Source organism: Hemiscyllium ocellatum, chromosome 47, assembly GCF_020745735.1.
Source record: "Hemiscyllium ocellatum isolate sHemOce1 chromosome 47, sHemOce1.pat.X.cur, whole genome shotgun sequence".
NCBI classification, from domain to species: Eukaryota; Metazoa; Chordata; class Chondrichthyes; order Orectolobiformes; family Hemiscylliidae; genus Hemiscyllium; species Hemiscyllium ocellatum.
The window spans coordinates 9,453,725-9,467,262 of NC_083447.1; the positions used below are offsets into that span (position 1 = coordinate 9,453,725).

Genomic DNA, 13,538 nt, shown 5'->3' on the forward strand with positions numbered 1-13,538 from the left:
ATTTATAACCTTTGCCTGAACCCCAATATTAGAATATGGGCTTCAATCCACTGCTTGCTATCTATTGCCTCCAAGTGAAATTTTAAAATAAATATAGAAAGTGAGATGAATTTATTAGGAGTGTTTTTCAATCCAGTTTCCTCACCGACTGGAGGTTCTGAACTGTAATAGGCAATTATTCCAGATGTTGTCTGTCTTGTTCTTCATCTCTAGTTTTGAGATATTCAAAGCAAACACATCCTTGGGACATGGGTTTTAGACAACATTTTCAACTTGCAACAGCCACTTTCAACATCATACTCATTCTTACAACACTTTGCCCATGCAATTCATTAAGCAACATGTCGTTGGGACTCCAGTATCCTCCCCATACAAGCTTTGAATGTCATCCCTTCAGGCAGAGATTGTATTAGAGTGAGTCCTATTCCAATTCAATCATTTGCATGCAATACCCAAGATTTCATGTCAGCAGTAACATTGCAATAACTGGCTACAGCATGGAAGTGGGAAGAAATCAATCAAGATTCATACTTCTGACCTCAATCATTTGAGACTTCTGCAACTCTAATACTTGTGACCAGCAAGAGTGATAGGATTGAGCCATTCAGGCTCTTGGGATTCTGCTAACCAATATTACATAGTTCCACATTTATCTCCCTTTGGTCCGTTTCTCTTCATATCCTTATCCGGCAAGAAAGATGTGATAACATTTCAACATCTGTCCCTTTTAACATGAACATATACATTTTGCATTGCTTGGACCTGCTGGTTAATCCTCTGAGAAATGCTCTTAATCATTTGTAACAAGATTAAGGAAAAAATACATGTTCAAAAGAAATATTTAATTGAACATGACACCAACCCCACCCTTCTCCCTAAACAAAATAACTGCACATACACACACCCTATTCCTTCAAATCCCTTAGGTAAAATACTTTGTGGGTGTTCAGAATTTAGTGTCTAATTAAGTGCAACATTCTACAGATTAAGATAATACATGCCTGAACACTGTCATTACTTAAACATTTTTCAATGGATTGGATTTTACTTCATCATTTAAGACGTCACTTTGTCTTAGCCCGAATGCACCTAATTTGCCTATCTTTAATTTTAATAATTATGTAAGTGACTGGGCGGTTTATTCACACCATAAGAAAAATTTATGTCGCAATGTTGATGATTTAAAAAAAAAATAACTGCCACAACACACAAACATGAGTAAGCCTTTTAGCCCTTTGAACCTGATCTACCATTCAATAAAGGTCATGGCTGATCTGCAACTGAACTCTACAGCGATACCTTTGCCAAAGTCCTTCAATACTTTTGGTGAACAAAATTCTTTCACTATTATTCAAAATTAACAATTGATCTCACATCAATTTGATGGAAGAGTTCCAAATTTCTACTGCCCGGTCCTAATTTCCAGCCTAAAAGGCCTGGCTCTAATTTTTAAACTTTATCTTCTTGCTCCCAACTCCCTAACTAGTAGAGAACCATCTGTTTCATCCTAATATCTTGACAGCTGTGATCAAAACACTCCTTTACTGTTCTAAGTCCTGCGGAAAACAGCACTAGATTTTGAGATTTCTTGTACTTTAACCCTTAAGGTGCGAAAGTCATTCTGGTACACCTATGCTCTCAAAGGCGTAACATCCCTCCTGGGTTTGGTGCCCAGAACCACACAAAGCACTGTAAGGTGTGACTTAACTGGGTGCTTTGTGTAGCTGAAGCATTACTTCTACCGCCTCATGTTTTCATTCTCAAGGTAGAAAGGCATTATGCTGTTAACGTTATTAAAAAATTATTTCCATATGAAGCTTTCACTATCTATCCACATAAATTGCGTGACATCTTTCTGGTTGGGCTTGAGAATAATTGGTTAGGTTGAAGTGGAAGTTTTTAGATTAAGCACCTCTACATCCTGATATTTGATTCTGATCACTGGGTTTTTCTCTCTCATTACTTGAGTAATTATTTGAACAACTGGTTAAGCAAGCTGCTTAAAGCTGTTACAATGCAGTGGCAATGCAAATGTTGTCTTCCATCAACAGGGTGCTGATATCAGTTCAAAACATAACTCCGCCTTCCACATAATTCAGCGTTATCAAGCATGCATTTCAATGCAAGTACAATTCTGGGTAGAAAGGCTGCTTGTCCCAATGATTGGCCCGTTGAATCACCTCCTTTTGGGTTCTTTGGAACAGCCAGACTCCAGGTAGTATTCAACCATCCTGAACTTGTCAAACCCAATCTTTTATTCAAAGTGATTGCATGAATGGGCAGCACTTGCTCAACAACCCTGAGTGTGCTAACAACTATATAAACAACCAAATTAAAATGAGTCAGGCCTGTTATATGGCTCATTTCGACTTGCTAGAAGAAAATGCAGTCATACTCTGGGATTAATTCAATGCAAGCAAAATGAATACATTCAAGCCTTGCATTTTTAAAAAAATGATCTAGAAGCATAGGAAATCCACTCTATTGTTTTCTCCATGGTAAACTACTCAGTGGAAATTTTAAATTCTTATGTTTGCCCTGGTGAGGTGCAAGCTGAGAAGTTTTGGTAACGTCTCATTGTTTAAAAACATTCAAGCACAATAATTTTGAAGATCCATCATTAAGTCCAACCTGGTAAATCACCCTTTAACTGCCAGATTACAATCAATCAATCAGTCTGTTCTGCATTCCCACTTGACTTCTGATACTGACTGTTTGTTTTCTGATAAATGTACAGCTTTCAACAAACTAAAAATTACAGTTTATTTTGCTCAAAAACTGCATGAATCCATGTAAGATTCTGTGATCCATGTAAGAATCCGGTTTTTAGATCAGAATCAGTCTGAATATTGTGGCAAAAACAATCTCACATCGGGCGCCTCATACCTTAACTGCATTATCTGGGCCGACATGACACCAATTGTTAAAGTTCACTTGAGAATGTAACTTTAAAAAAGTTCTACGATTTACATATGAAAGAACTGAAACGAATATGCTCATTCTAAAAGATGAGATACTTAACAAACAATCCAGCCTTTTTCAATATATAATTTCAGTTACATCACGCTGTAAACTTTTGCTATAAGGTCTTACGACCTTATACTCCGCAATCACCTGAAGGAGCAGCGCTCTAAAAGCTAGTGCTTCCATTAAACCTGGTGTTGTGTGATTTTTAATTTTGAAAGTTGCTTTAACTAAGTAAGGAGAGATAAATTGGCTCCCCTCTTTTTAACTCCTTTTGGCATGCAGCTATATCACACCTCAATTAAGAGTCACTGGCTGGGGCTATATTCTCTGGAGCGCCAGAGGTTGAGGGGTGATCGTATAGTTTTATAAAATCATGAGGGGCATGGATAGGGTAAATAGAAAAAGGTCTTTTGCCTGGGGTGGGGGAATCCAGAACTAGAAGGTATGATTTAAGGTGAGAGGGGAAAGATTTAAAAGGGATCTAAGGGTCAACATTTTCATGCAGAGGGTGGTGCATGAGCTACCAGAAGATGTGGTGGAGGTGGGTACAATGACAACAGTTAAAAGGCATCTGGATGGGTACATGAATAGGAAGGGTACAGAGGAATACGGGCCAAGTGCTGGCAAAATGGACAGATTTAGTTAAGATATCTGGTTGGCATGGACAAGTTGGACCGAAGGGTCTGCTTCTGTGTTGTATAACTCTAGGATTCTACGACTCTAAAATTCATTTGGCCAAAAGTAACGACACACTAAACACCCATGACATTCATTTAAAGAATAACTGTGCTGCTGTCAACAACTACAATATTTGATTATTCTGAATTGGTTAATTCAACATGGCATTTGGTTTTGGCTATGCTGAAAAAAAACGTTTACACATTTGCAAGTACAAGAATTGGCTAATAGCTTAGGTCCTTAATTTTTAAGTAAAAGCATTAGCCAGCTCTTCTTTCCATTCAAATATTTCCATTAAGTGTTGGCACTGATCAGGAAGTCCTGTCTGCTAACTCAGGGGCCCAGGACACAATGCTGCTGAAGTCTCTAATTAGGCTGGTGGTTGGTAATGTAGGGTGGGAGAATACTGTTTAAAACTAGGAAATCCTCAGGAAAAGCAACAACATCCTTAAAAAAATAGCCCTGGAAATGGATTCCATTTTAGTTAAAACTTTTTAAATTATTTCCACCCACTTTTGGAATAAAATGAATTAACAGTCCATTTCTGAATTTCAGAAAAAAAGACACATCAATATTTAATTTAGTGAACATTTTTTTAAAGAATCAGGTTATGATGTGTGAACATAATGCTTTTTCGTTTTTAAAATCCAGCATCAACTGTCCCCGATGATTCTGCATCAACTAAGACCTCAGCAGGATACTTCTATGGCATCTCCTTTCCATGACTCTATTGACTAATAGTCAGCTTTGTGCTCTTATGCTTTGGAAACAAAGGTGAACCTCACCATTTTAGCCTGGAACTAGAATACTTAAATTATATTAGACTGAGCAAGACTTATACTTGCATTTGGAAATGAAAATACAATGAGGTATTACATTAGAGATAATCCCAAATCATTCTGGAATATAGAGTTACCCAAGCTGTTGAAGTATATGGTGAAAATGGGCATCCATTTACAAAATGTACATTCCCACTGCAAATTCAAAATAAATTCAAGTAAAGCAATTGAATTTATTCAAAATGACTTCAGCTATACAAATAAAATTTATACTCCAACCTGAAAAATATTGACAGTTTATCAACAAATGCAACCCCAAGGCAGACTTGACAATACTGTGGAGCTAAATGCCTCCCTAACAGCACTGCAGTTGTATCTACACTCAACGGATACAGCAGTTCTAGAAAGCTGCTCACCACCAGAGAAAGGGCGACTGGGGATAGGCAATAAATACCGTGCAGCCAGTGATACTCATATCCCATGAATGAATCACAATCCTTTAAGAGGTTTACGAGAGTGGGGGATTCCAGGATTATTCACCACCATGTGCAAATCAAAACATGTAACTCAGCCATACACCACGGAAGGAGGCCATTCAGTGATTGTGCCTATACTGGCTGTTTTGCATTGCACACGTCCTCTTCAATTCAATTGTCCCCAAGAAAGGATTACTGAACTGCTTTTATTAAGCATACACTAATTTATGGGACATGGGTGTTTGATGTTGTCCATCTTCTAATCTATCCTGAGGAGAAGATGATTACCTTGTGGTCTTTCGCAGTCCATGCAGGTACAGTGAATAAAATCATGACTGATAACTCCCACATTTGGTTTTCCCTGAAATTCCAGAAGTCTACAGATCTCTGTCTTGAATGTACTCAACTACTTTACACCTTCAGCTCTCTTGGGAACAGAATTTCAAATATTAATAATCTGAAAAAAACTGATTGAAAAAATTTCTTTATTTTTGTAAATAGTTGCCTCGTTATTCTAAGTTTATGACCGCCAAAATTCCCAGTTAGGGCAACAGCCTCCCAGCATCTCTGTTGTTTTAACCCCAAAGAATTACATATACTACAACAAGATCATCACTTGTTATTCTAAACTCTAGGGAATACAGACCAATTCCCCATAACATCTCATTATAGGATAATTCCGTCATCCCAGATACCAGGAATATGAAACAGTGGACGATCACATCCACTTGAAGACAAATTGGGCCTAGGATGAAGTCAAATTTATTCTTAATGTTTGTAACTGGGCAGAAGAAAATGCAGAACTTCTCCTAGAAACAAGAAGAAATCTGAGGACAGTAATTTCAAGGCAATGTAGATATTCCAGCTGACTATATATGCAGCATGGGACAGAATAAGCATATATACAGATCAACCACATATCACCCTTTTGCCAAGGTCCCATCACACTGGCAGAGAATAAGGTTATAATCATGGCTACTTTGCCTTTTCAAGAAATGCAAATGAACTGTGAAGGTAAGAGGTCTGACAATTCCCCAGATGAAGCTTCCTGATCTCTGATAATCCCTCAAAAGGAGATGTTTTCCTTATGGATAGAGGAAAATCAAATATTTTACCGAAATTCAAAAGCTGCACAATCCCTACATCTGGTTACAGAGCAGAGGAAGGTGCAGGTTGCCCACATGCAGCAACAGTTTGAAATTCCACGTGGAAGCAAGGCAAAAAAACAAACTTTTCAGTTTTAGGAAAGTATTTGAAAATAAAATGAAAAATTGTTCCTATAATAATAACAGACTTCAATTTAAAGGAGAAGTTGGCTAAGATGCTTGCAGAGGCAAACAAGCATGGTGCTGATTAACAGACTGGTTACAACTAATGCTTATGGATGTGGTACCTTTAACTGTGCACATCTCTGCAGAACCGTTTCACTAATCAGCCATTAGGTTCGATATGAAAACTTGACTCTTACTTTGGTTAGTCCAAATGTTATTGCTCTAGAACAGCAAATTTTAAATTCCTGGTTGAGCTCACCCAGTGACTATTTTATGTAATACCTGTTAAAATTATATCATTGAACCTCTCCAGTTCCAACTGGCTCAATACTTGGATCTCCAACATCCTCACTCTGACATTTTTGGTCTACACTCAATGGAAATGTCAGCAAGAATATTATATGTTCTTCATTGGCACAGTAGACAGTATATTCCAAACCCATGGCTGCTACTGCCTAGGAAAACAAGGGCGACTGGCATACTACCCTGCAACTCTCACTCTCAAGTCACACCCCGCTCCAACTCACGTACACCATTGCCTCATTGTCACTAGGAGTTTTACAGCTCCCTTTCCAACAGAATGCGAGTGTATTTCCACCATGTATACTGCAGTGGCACAAGGTGGCAACTCACCATTATCTTCTCAAGTATAATCAGGGATGAGAAATAAACATTGGTTTCGCTAGCAATGCCATACTGCAACAAAAATGAATTACAGGAAATAATTGAGGCAAGTATTTAGATGTTTTCAAATGGACACTTCAGGAGTGCATTGGAGCGAAGGGATCAGTGAAGTAGATTGAAAGGCTGAGAGGAGGTAGATAAACATGAGAAAACTTGTGTGCAATGGATGTAGGTTTGCTCGCTGATATGGAAGGTTTGTTTTCAGATGTTTCGTCACCATACTAGGTAACATCTTCAGTGAGCCTCTGAATGAAGCACTGGTGATGTAGTCTGCTTTCTATTTATATGCTTGGGCTGGTGGTGATGCCATTTCCTGTCTTTTTTTATTGTGTCTTACCCATGTCAGAAGAAACATAAGAATGCCAGTTTCAAAAAAATCAAAGCAAAATATATGCTACAGGAGAAAATGGTGCTGACTGGGGGCCACCATTGATGGTTTGCAAAAGGCAGATTACACACTGCAATTGCAAATCCCAAAACATTTATTGTTCTCTATTGTAAGTTTGCAATTGGCAACAATTGCTGAACTCCTGATTGTTCTCAAGCTCTTTTAAAATCCAATTTAAGATTACCAGTTGAGCTCATAGATACATACTCTCATATATACAAGGGCCCATTCTCTGCAAACAAAAAGAATACGTTCAATCCTTCTGCCTTATTTGAATTACCTGGAAGATCAGAGAACCTACGGTTTCTCCATTGTTTCCTTCATGGCAACACTTGGGTCTAATAGAATAGACTTCCTAAGCAATCAACACCCTTTTTCCTTGTAGTACAAATTCTTGTGGATACTCTCATTCTTTTGACCTTCCAAATTCCATGTACCTGTCTCCTAAATGGAGGTATCTTTGCCTATGTTTTAAAGTTAGTTATACATCTTTACGCTGTTTTCAAATCTATTAATTGGCTATTAAATCAATTAGTTGCTTCTTTGTGAAAATAGTACACATTAGAACTTTTCACTTATCCTGGTCTTTCCCTTCCAAAACATTAAATTTATTTTATTCCTTGCAAGATATGCTGGATATATAGAGATCCGAAGGAAAAGATAAGACTAATCCCTGGTCCTAAAATTCAGAGGTGGAGTCTAGCCTCAAAACATTAACTAGTCTTCTTCAGATGCCCTCAAGTCGATTCACAAATTTGAGATGGAGAAAAACAAACTTGCAAGCTATCCTTTATTTTATGGAGGCATAATTAAAATATCACAGCCAAAATAAAACAATAAGAAATCAATTTTATTGTGGGCCTGTTTGACAAATCCATTCCCTAAAAACAAAATCTAATGTATTTCTAGCATTTTGTGTTCATTTTGGACTTGCAACGCATAACACAGATAATGGCCATTCTCCCCAACAGGATTATACTCAGGGTTTACACTCCATTACACCAGTGGGCAGCACGGTGGCACAGTGGTTAGCACTGCTGCCTCACAGCGCCAGAGACCCGGGTTCAATTCCCGACTCTGGCGACTGACTGTGTGGAGTTTGCACATTCTCCTCGTGTCTACGTGCGTTTCCTCTGGGTACTTCAGTTTCCTCCCACAGTCCAAAGATGTGCAGGTCAGGTGAATTGGTCATGCTAAATTTCCCTAGTGTTAGATAAGGGGTAAATGTAGGGGTATGTAGGCGCTTCGGCGGGTCGGTGTGGACTTGTTGGGCCGAAGGGCCTGTTTCCACACTGAAAGTAATCTAATCTAATTCAAGGCTCATTGAATCCTTTCTCATCTAAATGTATCAATATCTCCTTCAATTCCTTTGTCCTCACATTCTTATTGAATTTCATTTAATTATTCTCAGCTATGGCCTATGAAAGTAGACGAGCTGGAGGCTGGAAGAACACAGCAAGCTAGGCAACATCAGAAGGTAGAGAAGTCAATGTTTTGGGTGTGACCTTTTGAAACTGACAAAAACATACATTGATGGAAAAACGCAGCAGCATCTGTGGAGAAAAATCAAATTTAGCATTTCGGGTCCAGTGACCCTTCTCCTGAAAGGGAGTTCAACATTCTCACCAGTTTCTGGGCAAAGCTACTTTCCTGTTGGATTATTAGTGACCACCTTATTTAAATATGACCCACTTGATCTCATCTCAGCAATAAGTGGGACCACTTTCTCTCCATCTGCCCTGACAAAACTTTTCACAATTATGAAGGCTTTTATCAGGTCGCACAACCCCTTTTATCTGAAGAAAGGAGTCCCAAACCTGTTCAAGCTGATTGTTATAACCTGTCAGTTATGGTTACAACCTTAAAATAAAAACCCCTGCTCTTTTGAAAATGCATAAACTCAATTATATCTGCACCGCTTTTTACTGTTACAACATAAAAATACTCAGTGGGTGCTTTTGGCAAGAAACAAGCGACAAGGCCTCTATTTTATTATAATTATTCACCTCCATTGCTGTAAGATACCCAAGCAAACATTAGAATGCTAAGTTTTACGTTTTGAACGATTCAACAGCCTCTACGTTAGTTCAGTTGGGTTATCTTTATTATTTACAGAAAACCCTTCAAAGCTGGGCTCAGGTTAGGCCTCATCCTGCATTTCGAAATGTGAGGGGGGGGGAATGAGAAATATAACCACTTACCATTACGACTCTGCTTTTGGGGGTGGTTTTCTTCTTATAAACTACTGTGTTTTATGGGTGTTTATTTCTTTTCTTTTACCGGGACATATGATGTTTTATTTCAGAGGCGACACTTTTCTTCCCCCCTCTCAGTCACCACTGACTGTCAGAACCCGCAGCACGCCACTACGCATGCGCAGACCTCCCCAAGGCACTCTGGGAAATGTAGTCCTTTCCACCCACTCCCTATCGCCTCCTCCCCCCTCTCCCAAGTACACCATAATCAAATCTATGACAATGCACCCCCTTTGGGGTGTTAAAAGGAAAGATTTTCTGCCGGGAGATGTTATTTTATAAAACACAAACGACGCTTCAGATCACGAATGTGACTCTCCAGTTGTCTCTTGATTCCAGCCACGTTAAGCAAGCCTATTACTGACCATCGACATTAGGATGTCGCCCCTACCAAGGAAGACAATTGCATTGCAATTCATTGCGGTGCCGAATGGATTAAATAATGCAACAGCTTCGCTCAGCTGGGGAGACAAGAGACTACATTTCCCGGCACCCTGGGTCGCGCACCACTTCCGGCCCGGCGGCATCGCCGCCGCCGTCCACTTCCTACCGCTCTCCTTCGCCCGCCCGCCCGCAGCTGGCGGCCTACAACCTAACGTGCTGGGTGGACGCCCGAGGCTGATTGACGTGAGGGAAGCGCAATAAAAACGGTCTCTCCCTGGAGACCGACCAATGGAGACGGAGAAAGGGAGGGCGGGGATTTAAAAAAAATGAAACCAGCAAGTTTGGTTGGGAGGGCAAATTACGAAGGTGGAGAAGAAGAGAGAGGGGGAAGGGGAGGAAAAAAAAATCTTATTGTCGTGAGGCCAGTTCTTTTTATTTTGAGGGGAAAATTTGTGGCGGCAGCGGCTTTCGGTCGACATTTTTGAGTGGAAGTCGGGCGTGGCCTATTGAATGGTGTGTGCGGAGGTGGATTTTTGTTGATGTTTGACTAATTGTTTGAGGATCGGGGAGGAGGAGGAAAGAAAAATATATTTGTCCCTTGGAGGAGGAGATATCACCTGACCCGTCGAATCAGTGCGCCTCCATGGCGGCCTGAGAAGCATCATGAGCGATGTCTGCTCCTGGGGGGGATCCAGCAGCAGCAGCAGCAGAGAGAAAAAGTTGTTGAAGGGGAAGAGTACGGGAGAAATATCCGCCATTTCTGTCCGGTCATAGATTTGCAAGAGGACCGAGAGCGAAGAGAAAGCAAAAGAGAGGGTTGAGGGAAAAAAAAACCCACATCACTTTAATCCACACACATTCCCTCTCCTCCAAATCTGTCCTGTGATTCCTGAGGAAAACAAGATGTCTGCTGACCATTAATTTTAAAAAAAATCCCCAGGAACAAATCTATATCTATTATTTCTCTCATCTTGTGGAGAGAAAGCAAAGGTAGGGAGATATTTTCTTTTCTTTCTCATCTCTCTCTCTCTCTTTGCTTCCATCCTCAGTTTTTTTTTCTTCCCGTTGAATGGATCCTTAATTTGTATTCTAAGCCTGCTCTTTCTCTCTGATTTTGGCCTCCAAGCATTTATTTCGTTGGAAATATTTCAGGGGGGATTTTTTTTTTGTTAGTTTTTGTTTCGTACATGTATTTTCAGAACAGCCAAAGGAATAAAAAATTTGTAGAATACTTGATGTAGCTGACTGTGCCATGTGTCAAAATGTGTTGAAGAACTAATTTCGTTTTTCGTTGTTTAGAAATGAATGACATCTTTCTCTTCCCAGAATGAATTTTAACATTTTGTAGGATTTTGTAAGGAACGTTAAGGAAATGTATCTCTTTTTCAGTGCTTTGCTGTTCTAATTTTTTAAAATCTGAATTTTTAGTTGTATAAATGTATTGCTATCACCTCTAACATAAAGCACAGAATTATTTAAAATGCTTTTTGCAGACTAAGATTTTAACACCTTCAAGGGAATCCAGTGTTAAGACTTAACTCCTATTGTATAGGAGTGATAAAGATACAACTGTATCTGGATAATGTGTTATTGATTAATTTTGAACATTAAATTCTCATTCTGTTTTCCATTCCTAAAAATCTAGATGGATTAGTAGCTGAAATAGAAGAAAAAAATTGTTTGGCTTTTTTAAAAAAAAGTGAGTGGGTTTGTTTGTTTCTTTCTTCAGTTAAGGAGCATGTATATGCTGACATTAAACATAGTACATTCACGGATGTAGTGATTTCTGCTTTTAATGAGCATGATGCACTCTGTATTTAAACAGTGACTTCAAGTCTACAAACTCTATCTGAACCCTTCTCCTCCCCCTTTTTGAATATATGTGGAATATGTCTTGACATGTTGGGTATCCATTGCATGAAGCACATGTTTGTGGTATGCATCCAAAAGGTTGACTTCTGGTTTATTATGTTGAAGTGTACTTTTATGGGGTGGGGTGAGGGGAGTTGTTTATGTTCGTGATTCAGTGAACTATTGTGGAGGGATATATCGCCTTGTATCACAAGGCATTAAGAGGTCAGAATTGAGGTGATATTAGAAATTGTGTTCTGCTCTTATTTTAAGAAGGTTCCTTTTAATCTGCTTATCAACTGCATTATTTTAAGACCATGTTGTCAGTAAAATTTAATTGAATGACTGCAATTTAGCCCTTTCCAAATTTAGTTGTAATTTTTCTTGACGCTGATCAATTCATGCTTATCATTTACCAATTTGCAGTCAGAGACAACAACATAAATAACTGTATAAAAACCCCTCTCAATTTTTGAGCTGTTCTATTGATTGCAGCATGATAAAATGGCAAATCCTGTGTGTTAGATACCAGTATCAAAACTACGAACTTAAGTAATGTAATCAGCTAGGCCTGGGATTCGTGGTTTGTGGTGAGTGAGCTATCCTTAGTTATGATGGTAGCTGCCCTTCTGGGAGACAGAGAGATATTTGGTTAGTATTTTCACTGCTGCTTTTCAGTGAAACATGGGTGTGTGCAGAGCTTCAACGTTCAGTTGTGATGACGACTGTGAATGGATAGGCTGCAGAAGTTCCCTGGTGAGCCTCGTGCATCTGGAATGACCTTGTTAGCAGCCATAGAATTGAAACTTAAAAAATGAAATCTAAATTGTTATATATAAATGGTTTTGCTATTCTGTTTTCACTTAACCTGTGGGTCATTTATTTTGGTCATTTTTGACTTCCATTCTCTCTCTTCCCCCTTCCGCCTCAGAAAAAATTGCCCTAATGAATGTCTATGCAGCAGGAATTGCAACCCGAGCCATCTTCCAATCATAAGAGGCTCTGTAACATTCTAAAATTATAAATAATTTGTAATCTTCAAAGATTAATCTTGGCATTTTCTCATGTTGATTTGTGTAATGATTTCATCTTGATTTTCATATTTTTAAATTCTTGGAGGTTAGTATATAAAAAAAAATCAATTAGGCCAAAAAAATCCTTGCTGCAGTGTATATAATTTTAAAATAAATACTGCAATGAATTAATACATGACGGCCAATTGATTTGCTTAAAACAAATCATTCATATTTTAGAATTTTAACGTGTTCGAATTTAAAATAAAGAACTAATGATAGTTGCTGCTGATGGCTTGCATGAGGACACACTGCATTACGACATGCAGAATTTTCTCCCATATGATTTCTTGATTGTCATCTTTTAGCCAACAGGGATTTCTAACTGACAAATATGGCATTATCCAGAGGTTTTGGGGGAGGGTTTGGGTGCAGGGATCAGTGATGTCTCTTACGCTGTTTCACCTGCTCAGAGTGGATTCCCAGGGGTGGCCTTGTCTTCAATGTTTATGGTGACTGAATTTGGCACGATGATAAACCTGCAGTTTGCTATTGTCTCCACACCTGCTTAATAAAAATACTTTCTATTTCAAAAAATGTATGTATCCACCTCTACCTCCCACCACCACTGTATTACCACCTATATGTTGTTGCTAAATCCCCTAATCTAGACTTAGAACATCAGTTTCCGGCTGAGTCCAAAGTCCTCCAATCCACACCTTAATTCTAATCTTTAATACTCTCCACAAACTATTATTGATTCAGAATGCCGCAGTCCAAGTCCTCGTGAGT

The 13,538-nt window shown here is 38.9% G+C and overlaps 2 protein-coding genes across 4 annotated transcripts in view; one reads left to right on the forward strand and one right to left on the reverse strand.

The window, feature by feature from the left end:
- The window catches only part of ap2s1 (adaptor related protein complex 2 subunit sigma 1), a 44,546-nt gene extending 34,941 nt beyond the window's left edge, over positions 1-9,605 (reverse strand). The window contains exon 1 of the mRNA XM_060856097.1: positions 9,445-9,605. Coding sequence (XP_060712080.1) covers positions 9,445-9,447 — 3 coding nt within the window. The 5' untranslated portion in view covers positions 9,448-9,605. The remainder of the gene's footprint in view (positions 1-9,444) is intronic.
- Positions 9,606-10,278: 673 nt separating this feature from the next.
- Positions 10,279-13,538, forward strand: part of arhgap35a (Rho GTPase activating protein 35a) — a 143,924-nt gene continuing 140,664 nt past the window's right edge. The window contains exon 1 of one of the 3 annotated variants that reach the window (XM_060855936.1): positions 10,279-10,872. The gene's annotated coding sequence lies outside the window, so the exon portion shown is untranslated. Of the gene's footprint in view, positions 10,873-11,525; positions 11,582-13,538 lie in introns of those variants that run through there. The other 2 variants (XM_060855938.1, XM_060855937.1) reach the window with 2 other exon arrangements.